The sequence below is a fragment of the Xylocopa sonorina genome, chromosome 10 (assembly GCF_050948175.1).
Source record: "Xylocopa sonorina isolate GNS202 chromosome 10, iyXylSono1_principal, whole genome shotgun sequence".
NCBI lineage: Eukaryota > Metazoa > Arthropoda > Insecta > Hymenoptera > Apidae > Xylocopa > Xylocopa sonorina.
In genome coordinates, this window is record NC_135202.1 from 4690155 (window position 1) to 4709109 (window position 18955).

Sequence of the window (18955 nt, forward strand, 5' to 3'; positions counted from 1 at the left end):
TTAGAACTCGCAAACAATGACTGGCAACCTGATTAATGGACCAACACTCTATCGAGCAAGAAATGAAAAATTCAAAGCTCAATCAAGTTTATCTCAACCTTTACTGGCATTAATATATTATCCGCGAAGCTACGATTTTCTTCCTCTGTATTTGTCATCCATCACGGTTAACAGCGAACGTAAGAAATCCCGGAAGAGCGTCGTTACATACAAAATTACTGTCGTTCCGTCAACGTGGCAAGAAACGCGTCGGTGTTCGGGGGTAGAAAACGCGAAATTGAATAATTTCGAACAAACGCAATTGAGATCAGTCGTCGACCCGCGGCCAAGCAGGAAGTAAAATTTCAAGGAGAAATTACCACTATTCATTAAACGGAGCAGCCTTAAAGGCAACACTGGGAGAGGCTTAAACGTTTAATTAAACGCTAAACTCGCGTATCGCGTGTTTCGCAGTCTCACGAAATGCACGATTAATCAACCGGGAAAACAGTCCGCGTTTTTTTCCCCTCGTAAGAAGTGTTGTTTCCGTGGTTATTTCACAACTTGATTCTCATACTTCAACCTCGTAATAGTTGTTCATCTAACAACAGCGCAAACGTAGCAAACACGAAGAAAAGGCATTAAATACTGCAATTAGCAAAAATTGTAATAAAACTTTTAGCCACACGTATAATCTTTGCCATTTTCGTGATTGCTGATACCCAAAATTAGATGCGACAATAATTCCTTTGTTGAATTTCATTGCAGCAAATAATGGAACCTGACGGGCTCTTTTCTTTCCTTTTCAAGAAAAGACTCTGTCTTGCAGCAACTTTGAAGAATTCAATTTATGGTTTCGTAAATTATCGGGCCTCGAGATAATTTTGACAAGAGGGAAAGAACTTTCTGGTATGCGTGGCTATGCACAAAGAGCTTGACACACGACGATCAACACGTTCACCGTCGTGTATTCCATTTTTGATTAAACAAACACGGGTTTTCTTTCATTCTACAATGCAAATTTTATTCCAGTTTTTGTCAAACTGTTTAACAAGGTATCCTACCGTTAATAATTTATAATTTGTTTGGATAAAGAGAAACTGTACTAAAAACTTTTTCAACATGTTAGCAATACACGAGCTGGGTCACATAAAACGTTATAATTAACTACTTTCTACACAATTATTCTAGACAGTGATAAATCTAATGTGTTCTTTGTGTAATATTTACCAGAGTCTTTATTCCATGACAATGATTAAGTTAGTCCTATTTTTCTCATCTGTTAGAAAGTAGAAAAAAACATTTATAGTCGACAAACCTAAATAATACGAACTCTAAAGTCACATAAATAACATAAATTTGATGTAACATTTGCTAATAGATCCAATCATGCTTCCACAGTAAGAGTAAATGAAGCATGTATCAATAAAGTATTCGCACGGAAAATCTCCATTAGGAATCGCTTCATAAGATTGTCCCAGGCATTGGAACAGTTCGGAAGAGTAATAGCAATTGCCATCTGAGGGCATTGCAATTAAGCGGTCTCGTCGAGCTACGACTTTTGCACGCCATCGTGTCGTGGCACGTTTTACTGAAGAAGTCTTCCGCGTTGCTGGCGGGCCAGTGCAACCAAATCAACACCAACAGTTGAGATTCGATCATGAGAACATCCTTTGAGCAGTCCACTCTGCTTAAAATATAACTCAAAATAATACCTAACACTCAACGATATAAAATTACCAAACTCGTGAGAACTTCTTTTTAAATTCTCATGGAAATGTCTATAAACTAATTTGCAACATTCTTGAGGAGTCTGTGTGAAAAATACATTTACGTTGCTAGCTGTATACGAAAAATGTATGAAACAGACGTTACCTAATTTTAAGAGGAATACAAATTGCAATAATTTTTTTCTGTCCTGTATCTTTATACGTGCAGTTTAGAAGGTAACCCTGATTTTTCACATGGAACACTATATATCATCGTAGAAATGAAAAAAACATTAGATAAGTATTAAAGTATAATTGATCTATAAAGTCGGCGTTCATGAAGTGAAATATTAAGAGTAATTAACGAATAATTGCAAGTAATAAATACTCTTCTTCCTAACAAAATCCACTGTATACTTCTCTCTCTAAAAAAGTTAATTTTTAAATATTTAAACTTTGCTTGTCTTTAACTATAAAAACATTGGCGATTTATCTTTGTAAGACTAAATTATACGACTTTACATTGCTCATACATATTTACTCTCTATTTTAAATTAGCTAACAGGATAAACATTTGAACATTTCAAAGAATCTGTTAAAGCTCAATATCTCAAAACGAGTTCTTATCATTAATTTATCTATTCTGTAAAAACCATATCTAACAAACAATTCTGAATGCAAAAACGTTCAGTTACAACTGAAGCTGTTTAATAGAGCTGTTTAACCAATTACTCAACTTATAATCGACTCCTTCCATTTTCCAAACGAACATCCTTCGCGAGCCAAAGTTTGCATCGAGCAACAATCCGAAAACACGTGAAGCAAAGCTCTGCGTACAGTTGCGCGAACGGCGAGAAACTATTCGAAACACGTGAAACAAAGCTTTGCGTACACTTGCGCAAACGGAACCGTGAAGAACAAAGTGATTGGTTGTTCACTCGTTATGTTTGATAAACTACAATGCATAAAAACTACTACGTCTGATAACGAGCTTCCGAGCCTTTTCATTCCTGCGAATAACGGTAGCCAGGTCGTTATCAACTAGGAATTGATACACGATATCGGTTCCACGTAAATATGTATATGCAACGTATGAGGTCAGCCACGAAAAACACCGCTCACAAACTACGTTCTTCTTGCTCCTGTATATACCTATTTATGCTCACCGAAACAATAATTACAAACACGCGAGTTATGTGCGGTATTACCAAGATTAATACGCGGTCCACGTGCATACACATCGAAAAGCTCTTCCTTTAACCCTCGTGTACTGATGGAGCAAGTATTACGTGGGAACTGAAACGTAATTATTTGCCATGATTTAAATAGTATGACATATGTTTTGGTATGCCAAACATGTTCTTCTACTAGATAACAAGCACACTGAGATATTTAGAACTACAATTACTAGAACTACAAATTATCATTTCAGAGTACGATCCTAGGATGTTCACTGAGTGGAGTGAAAATGTAGAATAAATTGTTTTATAACATATATTATTCATAAAATGTAACGTATGGTGAATAATTGAAACATTTTAATTATTCAAGCATCACTATAAATAGTAAAATAAAATATCTTCAAACTATACATTTATATACTTCGTTCTATGAGTATAAAAACGAGATTCTTAAGAAATGAAATTATTAAACGCTTAATTTTCTTGTTCTGATTGACCCGAACAGTACACAAGGGTTAACAAGCACCCATCTAAACCTCGATAAATATCCTCTCTCATATACCTCGACTGAATTATATCTTTCGCGCGTTCGCAACCTTTTCCGAACGAAATCATTTCGGATAAAACCCACATCGGCACTCACGTATGCTCTTCGAACTGCTTTTGGAGGCGACAAAACGGCCAACGGCTATTCGAGGACTCAAACGGATTGACTACTTCCGGTAGATATCGCTGGAAGGACCTACACGATTGGAATATGTGGAAGCTCGAACGCACCGACCACGACTGACAGCCATAAAGATCTCATGGAGAATTTCTATCGCCTCCACGGTTCGTACTAGGAGCACGCTTGGAGTGGGAGGCCGTGTCCACGGCGTTGGTATCGCGTGTTGGAGTTCCACTTGTTCCCCACCAGCATTCTTTTTTCTACACTTTTCGCGCAAGCCTCAGAAAAAACTCTCAACGATTTTAAAGCTACTCTTTGGGTGTTTAACAAAATGTGTATATATATATTCGTACAAATACAACTAATGTAATGAGAGTTGGGTGAAGAATTATTGCATCCTCCAAGTACTTTAATTTAATTATATCCTTAGTTATCTTAACCCAGAATTTGCTTCCTCGGATTTTACTCTCCTTTTTTCAATCCCGTTATCGCAGTAGAAAGGCAGTCTACCCATTTTTCACTTATTTCATTCGGACCAGAAAATACGATATAGCATCCATGAATAATACAACAATGCTATACAATGTATACTCTTATTGATTGATTTGCGTATATCTTACTGCAGACGTACCACTATGTAGGTCGCTATATTGAATAGTATTATGCATTGAACAGCTTTTTACGTTCGTTGGTTTAAAAAATGATGATATGTTAAGGTTTGTGAAATTGAGATTGCCTGATATTCTCAGTCAGATCCGCATGGTTTATATATATGATGAGATTTTATTCGTACTCACCTATAGGTTCCTTTACTTTGTGGACTTTCATAATCAATGCGCCGCCTCTTGTGTTCATACTGAACGGAGCCCGCAGACTGTGAACGTGCTCTCGAATGGCTGCGAGTACGATGACGCCTCCTGCTTCGTGGCATCTGAAACAAATAATAATATATTACATAGAGCTTATGTGCAAATTTTCAAAATAAACTTAAGCGTGATAACTACACGCCTATGTAGTTAAGAAATTTTAAATTCGTTGGGACACACAATCCTGCAAAAATTTAACGGCAGACCACAAACGTCGTTTAATATTTTTTTACATACACATACATTTACACGTTTCCGTATTTCTTTTTACGACAATGTTACAATTTAGTTGGTTTTCATAGAAATTTTATTAATAAAATATACTTATTATAAATGACTGTTACAAGATTATTTAATTACAGGCACAATTAATCTTTGTACCCAATTATTAAGGAATACAATCATAGTAAAATATCATTCGTGTGATTTTATCCTTTCATAGACATAACAGCGCTTTACTTAACCATTACTATTCTTCTTTATATCTGACTGAATATATAACAATGCAATATGCAATGCAGGCATGTAATGCAATAAAAATAAATTATTTTATGTGTACATTAAATTGAACATTCTTAGTTGGAATAAAACTACTTGCCTCTTAAAATATTTTTGATAAATAAAAAGGTTAGTCTACGTTATTAAGTAGCAACGTGTAAAATACTAGTTTCCTTTGGTTGAAATAAGTACATACAAGAAAGATTAAAATTTTCCAAATATCATTTTAAACTAATGATACATTAATAAGATTTCATTTTTCATGAAGTATATGGATAAACAATATGTTTTTAAGCACAACGTGCCAAAAACACAGCGAACTTTCAAAAACACTAAGAGAATTAAATATATAAAATCATTGATATAAATAAAATACAAATGTTGGAACAATAAATACATACAAGATGCATATATATATAGTCGATAAATAATAGTAATAAAATGAATAATAAGGAATGAAAATGAGTAAATACATGTGACATATAACAAACAGGTAAACGACTATATTATTGTTTTTGCATAATGGTTAAATTTACTTACAAATGTATTTTATTAAATCTTGCTAATTACATATGATTCTAATAAAAAGAAATTATAAGATGAATGTTTGAGTTTGTAGTATTAAATGACTTGAATGATAGAAAGAAGATAAAAGTGAAATTAAAGAGAAGAAGTAAAAGGTAATTGTAGATATTAAAGGATCGACAGCTTATCGGAATTCGTACGATACAACAATCGGTATGATGTATAGAATTGAAGAGTCGAACATCGTAGATGTGTGCAATGCGTAGGCAACATCATTACACAATCTTGAGAAAGATATTAGGACCATCGTCTTTCTATTGAAAACCACGCTGCGTGTACTTACATTAGGAATACGAAACACGTTCACTTGGTCCCAAATGAAATCGAAGATGGATGATAGCCAGGAACGTGAGGATGATGCTTGTGGTATGACACTGTTTTTCGACAACGACGTGGACATCAGCTCAAAAAATTCTGGAAAATGTGGGCAATCGAATCGTAAAGGTATACCAGGCACGATAAGAAAAAGAGCCCACTCCGAAAGAACAAGTTAAATATACCTGTGATTCGTTATAGAGTTCATCAAGAGTACAATGTTATGCCACATGAAATCCGGAGGATTTTTCATATGAAAATAGGAAACGAATGTCCCGCCAAAACTATTTGATTCGTACGTTGCACGGGAAATATCGAAGAGAAGACGGCTGGAATGTCAGCACGATGTGCACAGTGATATACGTAATCAAAAGTAGGGAAATAAAATGAAAATGAGGTAACGGATACGCGTGGGCACGCTCTCTAGCAAAATCAATGCCAACGAAATGCTCGCTTCTCGAGATGAAACGTTGAACTTTAGACACTAACGCTCGTGAGGAATAGATTGTGCGTTGCGATAAGATATAATGCGTACGCATTTAATAATCGTGGAAGAGTGAAAGCGACGAGAATTACAAATAGACAGAGAAACCGTAAAGCATACGCCATAAGGGAACTTTGATGAAACGGCGGCCATCTTGGAGGTAGAAAAGCATCAAGTACCAGTGAAATGCAACACATGCACAATTTCTGCTGGACACTTTGTGTAATCTAGATTTAATGTTCAATAATAATGGTATGACAAAAGAACTTACGTTAAGGAGATAGATCAAACTCGGTTGGTCCCAAATGTACTCGTTACACACAAAATATTCAAAGAGGTAAGGATCTGCTACGTACAACACTGTTGTGTGTGACAACGACATACGGATCGGATCGATGCGATTGGCGAATGACTCTCGACTATATTCGTGCGGAGTCGTAGAGTCGACCGTCTACGAACAAGAACGACTATGCACGAACTTAACCGACAAACTCCCAACATTACGTATTTCCGGCAGATACAAAAAGACTGAACATACATAATTTGTATCGGCTACCATATTACAGAGATAATTGTGAGGATCGATCTAAAAATGTACTATTCAGTAAAGAAAAAAGTTCTGAACTTACAGACAATTGAAATTCACTTAAAAACTGATTTGTTTTACTTTTTTATACAGTAATTTATGTATTTAGCAAAGGTCTTCCAGAATTACCTTCTAAATATATTTAACTACATATTGTACTAAATTCTATTATGATATTTGTAACTGAAAATGATTTATTAGAACATTAAGAGCTAATATACTAATGCTAATATACTAATACAATATATAAAATATTGAAGTAAAAATATATTTTACTATTTATATAAAATATTATAAAATATTGTATTAATTACACTATTATACCATAATAATGAAATAAAACATTCGTGCACATTGTGCACAATCAGTCTTAACAAAGGAATAATATATTTTCGATGAATTGAACCATGTTTGCAGCACGCATGATATGTACCTGATAACCTCGTTTTTATGTGGTGCAAAGAAAAACATAATATATGGAAAATAGATAAAAATAATTTCATGTATCATTCAATTATTACAGTAATATTAAAAATGCACAAATAAATTGATATTTTTAACTAAAGTGTGTCTTACAAAAACAATCCAGTAGTTCCTACAAAATACCAGCTGTGTTAAGCTTATTTTATTAGAGAAACTTTACATACCTGACTCCAAATTAGATTAGTAATTACTCGCACGATCCCATATTTTATAAAAGTCACTAAATTCCAAAGCATACTAAAGTTTTAACAAGAAAATAAAACGAAATCATAACTTTCACTAGGTTCCAGAGTAAACATATAAATTCTGAATGACTAGTTGATGACCTCTAAATACTATTGTAGGTGGCACCACACCCAAGTAAATTCAAGAGGGTAACTACACCATTATCGGTAAAAGGTCTTTACAGGCAAGAGATAAGTCTGCACAAGATAAGTGGAAAAAGCCGCGAAAATTAAAAAGGTATACGTATATATTTTAAAATCAACTTACCCCTATTGTTGAATCAAACGAGATGAGCTTAAACTGCTTTTGAGTGTAGCACTTCATTACTGCGGAGGGGATTAAATTTGCTGCTATAGTCCATAACTCTTCGTATGAATGCTGCAATCATTTTATCCGTTGTTAACATACTTTTAACAATCTTTACATGCGTAACGTTGTACACTTAATGTGAAACTCGTATTTTTGTAAAGAAAACAGAACATAAAGAAAAAAAGCGGTGTCTTATACCGTGCACTACATTTTGTGACCATCGAAGGTATACTGAGTCCTTTAGCGTAAAAAGGACTTCTATGCGATGAAGGCACGTCGATAACTCGAGGTGACTGTGATTACCCCATGCACAAGGCCACGTGATACAACTGGACCTGCGCCAATCGTGTTATGGTGGAGGGAAAAATCACGATCGGTGGATTACTGGGATTAATGATGTTGCCGAGAGATGAATATTATTTGCATTTTTCTACCTTCTTAATTTAAGTTGACGTACCTGTCGTCCGCGATAAAGAGAAGCGTGATTGCCCTGACCTTTTAGCACACTATATAAGACTGATGTACTTCTCGCGGTAAAACGGTAAAATAGACACTGTACCAAACCTGCACCCATCTTATTCGGGTAACTACAGCTTGGTGACTTGATGTTGGTAAAGGTATTGCGCGTGTAGCGCTTGCGCGGCTAACTAACCGCAAACACGAAACGAGATCGATTTTAATTTTGATCGCAATCAGAGAACAAAGAACATAGCTGTCTTAATCATTCTATGTACGTAGTTACAAAGGCACAATCAATCGTACGCAACAAATGTTGGAACTTGACATGATTCACAAATTAATTATATAAGCTTACAAATTGGAAACTATCCATTACTTCAAGTCGAGTGTGTGTCCTTAGTTTTTTTTTTTTTTTTTACGGCGGAACCCGCAGGAGGCAGGTCGCGTGAAATTTGCGTTTCCGTGTTAGGCCTTGTTTTCTGTTTCCCTTGAAAGACAATGAATAACGTTCGATGAAGAAAAAGGCAATCGTTCAGAGACCAATCTATGTGTCAATGATTATCGCAACGTCATATTCGATTTACACAATATTCAGACGGTGTTCAATATTGGACCTAAACCAAGATCTATACCTCATCCGCGATATGATCTGATGAACAAGCTAAAAATATTGCTTGTCATTCGAGACTTTTAAATTTCAGTTTCAATGAAAAAATTAGTCTCCCAATAAGAGATAATGAATGTATTATAGAATGAACGTGCAAAATATGTTAATGCAAAAATAATGGCAAATAGTGAAATAAAAAAATGAAAAATAAATTACTTGAATCTTTTGGATCCTTCAAATTGGAACAATTTATCAAATTGCATGGAGATCAGACACTTATTAGCAACTGGAAACAAATAAGTAAATAGATAAATCCAATCGCAGGCTTACTGTCGTGTGCCACTATGCATGTAGGACATCGCGAAATTGTAGAATGAACGTAGTCCTAACGAACTGTGCGAGTGTGTCCACAAGGAGGCACCATTAGACAGGCATTTTTAGGCCAAATCGACGACTGAATTCGCGGAGACTAGTCGCGCAAATTCCGAGGGGTGTGTTCCCTCTGGCAATGAAAGGGATCGATGCTGTTTCCGTGGCAACGTCACCGTCAGAGAGGCCGGAACCGCGGATGGTGGTGGTCAGAAAGCGTGCGTCGGCTACAAAAGTGATGCAGTGACAACACGGCCGTCGACTGGCACCGAATACGCTCGCTCTCGGCTCCTGATTTGCGTTCCGTACGGCGTGTAACACTCTGCGCCCGTGCGCCTCAATCATTCCTTACGTTCACCAGCGGTTCCGTTCTGCACGACGTCGCTTTCGGACAGCGAGCATCATGCGGAGGCAACAGACCCTCCGCCTCGAGATACCGATAACGCGTACCTGTTCGATCGCCAGGACCAAGGGAGGATGCACGAGGAGCCGCCGCAGCAGGAGAAGCCGAAGTTTCATCTACTGCGACGATGGAGCGACATGCCACAGCACTTGCAGTTTAATCCGCACATCCAAACCGGCTACAGACCGCTCATGACCGTTGGACAATGTCTTCGCAGTCTGTTTTACATCCACAACGAGACTGTTAATATCATGACGCATGGTGAGCTACAGAAAGCGAGCCCTTTAATGTCCTCCTTAGCTTAAATACTCTATTTTATACATCTGTTCAATTCATTATTACTTCAAGTATTTGTTTTCGAACATTTAAGATTTTAATTGATACTATTTTAAGTTAAGTAGGTCAGTTTAGGTAGACAAGGTAAGCGCTTAATGCAATCTACTAAAATTCAAATCAAGAATTAATTTCAAAGATGTTTGATATTTGTCTCTCTAATTGGTGTGATAAAAAAAAATTCGGGAGAAATTGTATACATTTAAAACCTGTTAAATTTCTAAAGATACCCATTCATGATTGCTAAAACGCAAGGCACGTAAAAAACGAGGCCTTGAAGATCGCACGTAGCATTGCCTACTTAGGAATAATGATTTTAATTCATTTAATGCGTACTTAATATTTTTAGCCCGAATCTCATGTTCCCATCAACAGGATTATAGTAAATACCATGTTAAAACCTAAATAGATTGTATTAAACGCATAAACTTGAAATCAATAAGATTAAAGATTCATCTATTTGTGAAATTGTTACGATTCAATTTAGTATACTATCAATATTCATTCAAATATTTACCCTGCGCTAGTTGCTCTCATGATGCTAAAATTATAGCAAGTCTTTCAACATGTACCCAGGTTGCCAATTCAGTTCCATTAACGACTAACGTTAGCATTTTCTTCACGAAATATTGTAAGTGGTGATATCAGGTGCTAGGTGATACTAAGATTGATCGTAACTGAAAATGCTAATGCTTCAGAATCTGATCGTGTCGCAATTCGTCTTAGGCTTCCGATCTGTGGTGATGGATTACTGGATGTGGTGGTTATTCGATGGGTTGAGAGATCTGGAATGGTTTTTTAATTGTTAGTTGGTTATATATGTATACATGATATTAATCATTTCGTATGCAGACACAAGTAGAAATAGAAAAGTAAAAGAGGAAAGTAATAATAAAACCTGTTTACCTAATTTTATCAGTGAAAACGAACTGTTTATGATCGAAAAGATGTATTTCAAGTAATTGCACAGGTTTATTATTATAAGATCTTTAACATATCGATTTTTTTGCTATAATCATCTTAAAGGGTTGCATGAAGGTATTAAGAAAGGGAAAGTTGTAGCTGACGTGATCCCATTAAGTAGAAAACTGGATTACCCTTGAGCCATGTAATTTTAAGGTCAAGTTATGTGAGAAATCATTATATTCCTGTAGGCGCAATGCAGGATAAAAAAGTATTGAACAGCGAAGCCATACATTACTATTCTATTTTTAATACCAATACGTGACACTGATTACAGTGACCTCATATTTATACAAAAATTCATAGATAATTTATATTTAAAAATTTATACTCGGCACTTTATTAATTTTTCAATAATTTATAAAATCAATTTACATCACATATTGTGCGGAAAATTGCTAAAATGAAAATGTCACGGACACGTCAATCAGATCAAGCAACAAAGAGTCTATTAATAAGCCGAGGAATAATAAAAGAGATTTTATATAGACATACAGGTATACCAATGACCTACGTTTTCACGTTCATTTAATGAACTCTCAACATTCGTTGAAAATAATATTCACCATTTATCTAGAATGCGTTTTACATATCGATACAATTAAAATCTATCTGTATTAGCATAAGATAATTAACAGACAACACAGCAAGTGACATCACACTGCTCTTACTGTGACAAAGTTGTGTTGTCGGGATGTCATGTGATTTTATGTCAATAGTTTCATTGTAATTTCTTGTATGTTTAGTAGTTTGATCAGAATTTATTATATACTTCCCGCTTTAGAGGTAAGAGGGAGAAAGATATACAAGAAAGCTATGAGAAAGAGTGAGAGAGATTATACGGACCCTACTTCAGAACTCCTAACGTCATCTCTGCAAAAAGTGCTCAAACTGGTCGCACATAATTATCGACAACGAAGTAAACTACTGAAGAACTACTAGCACCATCTCTGCAGAGAGTACTAAAACTAATGCCCGACCAGTTGCATAGCTCCTCCAAGACGGCGCTAGTAGTTTTCAGGAGTTTACTTCGCTGTCGATAATTATGTGCGACCAGTTTGAGCACTTTTTACAGAGATGGCGTCACAGGTTCTCGAGTAGGGTGGGTAATATCTGTCTCACTCTTTCTTATAGTTTTCTTATATATCTTTCTCTCTCTTACCTCTAAAGCGGTAAATATAAAATAAATTACAATAAAACTATTGGAATATACATCTCGACAACACAACTTAGTCACAGTAAAAGCACTGTGATATCACTTGCGCCGCGTGACATTATATATTTATATTATTTATAAATAATAAATACTACATATTGTGCAATTTTAATAGGGAAAGAGCTTTTAAACCCCTATTGTCTATCATCATATTGTATATCATTTTTATGACGATTTAAAAAAAACATATATATACATATAGCTTTCAGTAACTATAATTGTTGGTTAACAACAACCAAAATGTCTGTCAATACACAATATGTTAAACATTTGCTGAGATCTGATGGTTTTAATTTGTACGGAAACACAGTTTCTCCATTAACAAATGTCATTCTATGCCACTAGTTAAAAAGACTCATGAATGAATATATAACAGGTGTGATACGCTAGTGGTACTATGGTAGTGCACCATGTGATACTCTGGTACCCCATAACATGCTGTTACCGCGTACTATCACAACCATCTACGACTACGGATGAATGGAGTAGATGCTTATGGAAGTAATGTCACGTGACACAAGTGACATCACAGTGCTCTTACTGTGACAGAGTTGTGTTGTTAGTATACACTTTGTATTTTAATATTTAAAGTACCTATGATATTTTGTTACAGGATTTGCCATTCTATATATGTTATTGACGATCCCAAAGATTCTTCCATGGGATACGAAAGGTATACTCGGAATTTTATCTTGGTGCCATTTAATAGGTGCCGTTAGTCCATGGATCGGTTCTTTCATTTATCACCTCTTTATGAATTTAAATTATAATGAAGACTTCTACTTGTCGCTACTGAAATTAGACATGATTGGCATTTGGCTATGCCAAAGTTTTGGTAATTATAAAAATTATTACCATTATTATTACAATATTGATGTAGTCAAGTGATTGATTTCATCTATAATGTTAGGAGCAATACCTATGATAGCAGCAAGTGTCCATTGTCTGCCAGATACATATTGGTACTGTTGCATGTTCACCTACTGCTTTATCAGCATCTGGGGACTTCTTAATGTATGTTAGACTAAATCTATTGTCACCAATAAATGTATTCATTTTTTATATTATGTTTGTTTCTTAAAATTTTTGAACATATTTCATAGGCAATGAATGCTCGATCACCTTGGGAAAGAAGATTATGTTTTGCGCCTGCTTTTCTCATGAGAATGTTGATGATAACTCTGCGATGTTTTGGTATTGTGGGTGGTTCACCAGATGCTTTACTTCACATACTATTACAGGTAATGTAATCTTCTAAAAACATTTTATTATGCTTTGTGAGCTACTGATGATAAAATGTCCACACGATGTAAATGCAGAAACAATAATAATTCTGAACGTATGCTTTTTCAGGACCTCATAGCTATTGTAGGAGCAACCATAGGCGCGTTGCGCATTCCAGAGAAATGGATACCAGGCAAACTGGATCTGGTGTTGAATTCTCACAATTTGATGCACGTGTTGGTCATTTTAGCGGTTTGTTCGATGCATGCTGCTACTGTCCAAGATCTCGCTTGGATGTCGGACTCATCTACGTGCAATAGAACGGATCTCATTCACTTGGAACGGGACGAACTGTGATCGAATGGTGTGGATGCATGTATGATATACCTTTTAATGAAGTCTGTGATAAATCGAGCCTATCTCAACCGCGGGCTACTTGTATAAGTAGTTTGCATGATCGGCGATCAGAACGTGTATAAATCTTCTTAGGGACACACACAGTTGCGTGAAACTGAAAGAAAGTGTACAGTGGCTCACTAAAGTATACGAACGCTTGTAGTAGCAATTTTTAATGAGCAAAATATACAAAGTATCCTAAGGTATGGAGGAAATACACACGTACAACAAACGTGATAAAAAGAAATATATAATCGTATATGTTTCATATGAATTTGTTTCGAATTTACAGTTTTACGTCAGGCAAACAATTCATAAACTTTTTGATGCATAGAAGTTCTTACATAAAATAGAAAAAGTACTGATACGTATCGTTGTAACGAAAATCGTAATATCTATGGCAAGAAAAAAGATATTTTATATTTGTATAAATAAAATTAGAAAATAATTCAATGGCATATACAGTATTTATAGTATATATCATATAATGTATATAGAGAACATAGATAAAAAAATAATTAGTTCATAGTGTTGACTACCAATTTAGAAATATTATTATAATCAAATGTGGCCCAACTAGATATTAATGTAGAATAATATATAAGAGTAGTAAATAACAAAGCATGTGTTCGAATACTACAGTGACCCATCAATGATTCGTGTTTGTAATAAATGTATCGTAAGTACTGTATACGTCGTTTTGGGAGTACCATAAAATTAGAATATTGTATATTGTTGAGGTCATAAAAGACCCTGAAATGACAACCCAGGTATACTTCACTTATTAAAAATTGCAAATGCGAGCGTTGAAACACTTTCGTGGCCCACATACGCATGTACCAAAGTATGATACAATAATAAGAAGTTGCTACACAGGGAACAGTTAAAGTACAAGTATAAGTACAAAAACGAATTTGCCATATCGTATTAGTACGTGGCCAAATTGATTTTAACTGTAGTTTCTATCACAAAAAGGCAATTCGTTAATTCGGGTCCTGTCGTGATGAAGACAAAGAAGTAGTCCTGTTTGGAGTGAAATGGAGTTTAACTGGAATAAGCACATCAAAAATACGTTTATTATCGTGATTATAAGAATTCAAGATCCGCACCGCAATATACAGAATGTATTCCTGGACACTCGTCACTCTGACTCGACAAACACATTGTTTCACAATATTTAATGTCATTCGTGTAGACGAATAAAACGGTTCCAAAATATCGATTGGAATTTATTTAATTCCATTACTCTTTCTCTCTTTCTCTCTTTCTCTCGATTATTCATACGTAAGTTTATCGCCCATATAGTGGTGTTGAAAAATGAGGATACACAATCGGTTCAATTGCATTCCAAGTTACACACATTACACAGGCATAAATTGAACTGTTATCCGCCAGTCGATAAATCTCATACTTAGAAAATAAATGGTATAAATTTGATCGATATATATGTATATAGTAAGCATATTTCCGTCTTTTATATACTTCGAATGTACATATTTTATCGCGTGAAATTCTATGTGAAATTGAGGAAGGAGCAGAGCCGCAAGATTGTCTTAATTATAAAACTACCATCGATTGGAATACAGACTGCTCTCGTATAACATGGTAATTTCTATTACGTTGTTTCTCTCTATACAGTAAGTAGTTTCATTCTAACACGATTACAGAATTAAATTAAACAGATATACTTTTGAGAATATTTCATAATATAGGAAAAAATCGATCTTTGTTTACTACAAAAATTATGGAAAATCTTCCCAAATGCGCTGTTTCAACTTTCTAACACTTCTAAAAAAGATACAAGTCAGTAGTTTTGACTATTTCGATAGCTTTAATATTAAAGAAGTGAATATTTCATCAGAATGGAAATTATTAATAGATAGTGCGCGTGCTAGTTAAATATATATTTGGTATATCATATCGTATATAACCATGTCCTTGCGGATCTGTTCATTCGTGTAAATTGCATGCTTCAGTCACTTACATATTCAGTTATGTACAGACTACAATTTATTTATGACCAAAATTGATCACAAATAAATCTCTTATGTTAAAGATAAATAAAAAATAAACAAATTTAAACAATAAACAATAATAATAATCTTTTGTAATACAATAGAGATATCGGTCTTTCTCAATCAATTTTCAAAAGAATAGATTAATTTACGATTTGTGCTGTCAGCCAGTTTTCAAAAAAGAAACGAACCAAATTTGCAAATATAATTATATCAATAATTATATCAATCCTCTAGCTTTCCTTTTCATTAAGAGAGTAAAGATAATATTTTTTTTCAAATCGACACCTTTAATATACGAGCACCTATTTTAAAAGCACATAAAGCACGTTCTGGGTGCATAATATAACAATGTATTAAATTATGAATTAACAGAATTTAAGAGAAAACTGTGATGAGAAATTGTATAGTAAGTTGAAAAAAGTTATGTGATGAATATTCCACAGTAATGAATTAAGAATAAAATGATTTCTTTTAATTGCTGTCTTTATGATACACGCTTATGTAGCTTTTGTAAACCGAAAAATATAACACTAACCTAAATATTCGCAACGCACATCAATAGTGATTTGTACAAGTTGTAACGTTCGCTCGAAGAATTTAGTCTTCTCTTAAATTTCAGTTCTATTATTGTACTCTCTTACATAAATATATCTCAAATGATTAATAATTTTATGTTTCAATTACCATTACTGTAAAGGAGCTTCGCTTTCTTGGGTGTAGCTTTTAACTCTGTTAAATTTCAATGGCGGATATCGTCCACCAATAGCTGACACTCTCCATTCCCTTACCGACGGTTCCTTTAAACACATTTTCGCCTCGTGTCCATTTCTGTATTTAGTGAATATAGTGTAACTGAGCCATTTTAATTGTGAATTCAATCGTCTATGATGATCCTGAATCTCATATTCCTATAAACATTCCATTTTTAAATCAGTTAGGGTTCTACTTTATTTCGACTAGTAATCGAAACGTAGTAAAAAAAAGGGTTGGAATGATTGCTTACAATATGAAATGTTTGTTCCCCGCTATCGTGCATAGTTTCCTTTTTCTTCTTTCTATACGTACTAACTCCTTTTATTTCCTGTTTCTTGAGCACTAGAGTAACATAATTGTCATGTAATCTATAATGACCAATGAGTACCGATGGATTCCGTGGAGTGCGGTATTTCAAAGAATTTACACAACTTTGGGCTTCCTCAGTTGAAGTTAGCATCAAAACTCTTCCTTCGGGAAAAAATCTATTTACCAAGAAAACATTATAAGTACTGACGAGTGTCTATATTTAATTAGATTATAATATATAATGACATACCTCAGGTACCTGAAGTATTCCACCAGATGCCAAGGTCTATAAAATCGATCTTGGAAACTATTTTCACCATCACGAATATAACTGGTTTTACTAATATAACAACCATTATATCTTAGCCTAGGCCGTTTTAAATACATATCTCTCCATGATTGATACTTTGGAGTATAGGTTCCACAATTTACACCCCATACTCTGCATAATTTGGTCATTGAGTAATTACTCGATATTGTCTAGACCTAATAAGCGATCGTTCTGACCTACCTAACACAGGCAAGTCTCCAGATTTCTGTATCCCTTGCAGATATGTAAAATCCACGGCATACTCTGGAGAACATTTCGAGAGACCTCAAGTCAAGCTCTGAAGACACAACCCATCTCAGGATATAAAGAACTATTTCCATAGGCAAGGCGGAAATATGTGTTGTCTGAAATAAGAAAGGCTCTAGGTTGTTTATCATTGTTCAATGACAACAATATCTTATTTAAACATCCATTAATCTTCCTTACATTTTTAGATAGAAATACTCACATTTTGCTCAAATTTAGGAAAACAAACACATTTATTTCGATTTATAATTTTGCATAATTTAGCAAATAAATCGCTTTCTTCTTCATCTTCTTCATTGCGAATTTCAGTATTATCATCAATACCATTTATATCATCATCAAACCCTTCGCGACTATTGTCATTCGATTTTAGTTTAGTCGATTCGTATAAACGAAATTCAATGTCAGGAACTAATAGCACAGCACGTTTGTAAAACTGAATGGCTTCGTAGAACTTCCTTCTCTCTTCATATTCAATTCCTTTCAAAAATAAATTTTTTGCCTGAAATATTTACTCGTTCATATTACATGTATATAGAAATATTCAAAAGTATACACCAATTACTATTTTACCTTGCTTTCAATGGACTCCTCGTCATTAGAAACATCAACTCTAACTGTTTTTGCGGACTGTGTCCTTGGTCGGTCTCGTTTTGGTGATATTTCTAATTCACGTTGCCATTGCTCTCTGAAAGACATTAGAGCATCCTCGATATTAGTTTCAGGAAAAGAAGAACTTTCCTGATCATCTCCACCATCGTCCGACTCACTGGATTCACTGGAGTGACTCTATTTATGTTACCAAAAAAAGATACGCATGAATTATTCAATCTATGCAAGCTGTATTTAGATAATAAAAATACCAAATTATAGAGGCAGAACAATATGCTAGTGAAAATTTGCTAGAAAAAAACCAATTCCTAAATATAAATATGAACCTTGACTACTTCATGTTTTTAAGTAGAATGCACTATAGAGACAGCAAACGTTCAATCAAACATTTAATATTTTATCATCTAATACTTATAAATAGCTGTATTAATTATGTAGTTGCATTATTAAGAATAGCTTTAGGGATGACGTTTCATCATTCCACACTGATTGAGGTTATATTGACGGTAAGATACGTCTTACGCGACAACAATCGAAAGACATTCATTATTCTCAATGTATTACATACCATGTTTCTTTCTGTTTCAATTTCCACGGGATTATTCCTTCAGCGCTTATACTCTCGGTCAGAAAAGCGTACGATACAACGAAAGTACAATCTAGCCAACAAGACCGCCGCCATGGTTCTCGCCTTTCTGTCCTGCGATTCAATTAAAGGTCATACTACGTACGTGTGTGCGATGACTATGGATTACTTTCTTCTAGCATGTGTCTGTGTACCGCGGCTGATGCAATTAACTTTGAACTCTCATTAGTTCAAAGAAATGAC

The 18955-nt window shown here is 34.7% G+C and overlaps 3 protein-coding genes across 10 annotated transcripts in view; 1 reads left to right on the forward strand and 2 right to left on the reverse strand.

Moving 5' to 3' along the window:
- Doa (CDC like kinase darkener of apricot) overlaps positions 1–8734 on the reverse strand; it is a 35616-nt gene extending 26882 nt beyond the window's left edge. For 2 of the 8 annotated variants that reach the window (XM_076902766.1, XM_076902764.1), the window contains exons 1-3: positions 8345–8485; positions 7846–7956; positions 4334–4467 (exon numbers count right to left, since the gene is read on the reverse strand). In XM_076902766.1, the coding sequence (XP_076758881.1) occupies positions 4334–4467; positions 7846–7956; positions 8345–8461 (362 nt within the window). In that variant the 5' untranslated portion in view covers positions 8462–8485. Of the gene's footprint in view, positions 1–3500; positions 3518–4333; positions 4468–5768; positions 5901–6555; positions 6711–7517; positions 7635–7845; positions 7957–8344; positions 8489–8701 lie in introns of those variants that run through there. The other 6 variants (XM_076902765.1, XM_076902763.1, XM_076902770.1 and 3 more) reach the window with 6 other exon arrangements.
- Positions 8735–9362: 628 nt separating this feature from the next.
- LOC143428137 (progestin and adipoQ receptor family member 4) lies at positions 9363–15075 on the forward strand. The gene is made up of 5 exons (XM_076902848.1): positions 9363–9986; positions 12851–13072; positions 13148–13251; positions 13341–13478; positions 13591–15075. The coding sequence occupies exons 1-5, from the start codon at positions 9800–9802 to the stop codon at positions 13816–13818; spliced, it is 879 nt and encodes a 292-aa protein (XP_076758963.1). The 5' UTR covers positions 9363–9799; the 3' UTR covers positions 13819–15075.
- Positions 15076–16099: 1024 nt separating this feature from the next.
- On the reverse strand, positions 16100–18946 carry LOC143428326 (F-box only protein 9). The gene is made up of 7 exons (XM_076903109.1): positions 18695–18946; positions 18088–18303; positions 17717–18016; positions 17449–17612; positions 17188–17379; positions 16879–17113; positions 16100–16783 (listed from the first exon to the last, which is right to left on the reverse strand). The coding sequence occupies exons 1-7, from the start codon at positions 18695–18697 to the stop codon at positions 16562–16564; spliced, it is 1332 nt and encodes a 443-aa protein (XP_076759224.1). The 5' UTR covers positions 18698–18946; the 3' UTR covers positions 16100–16561.
- Positions 18947–18955: the final 9 nt, after the last annotated feature.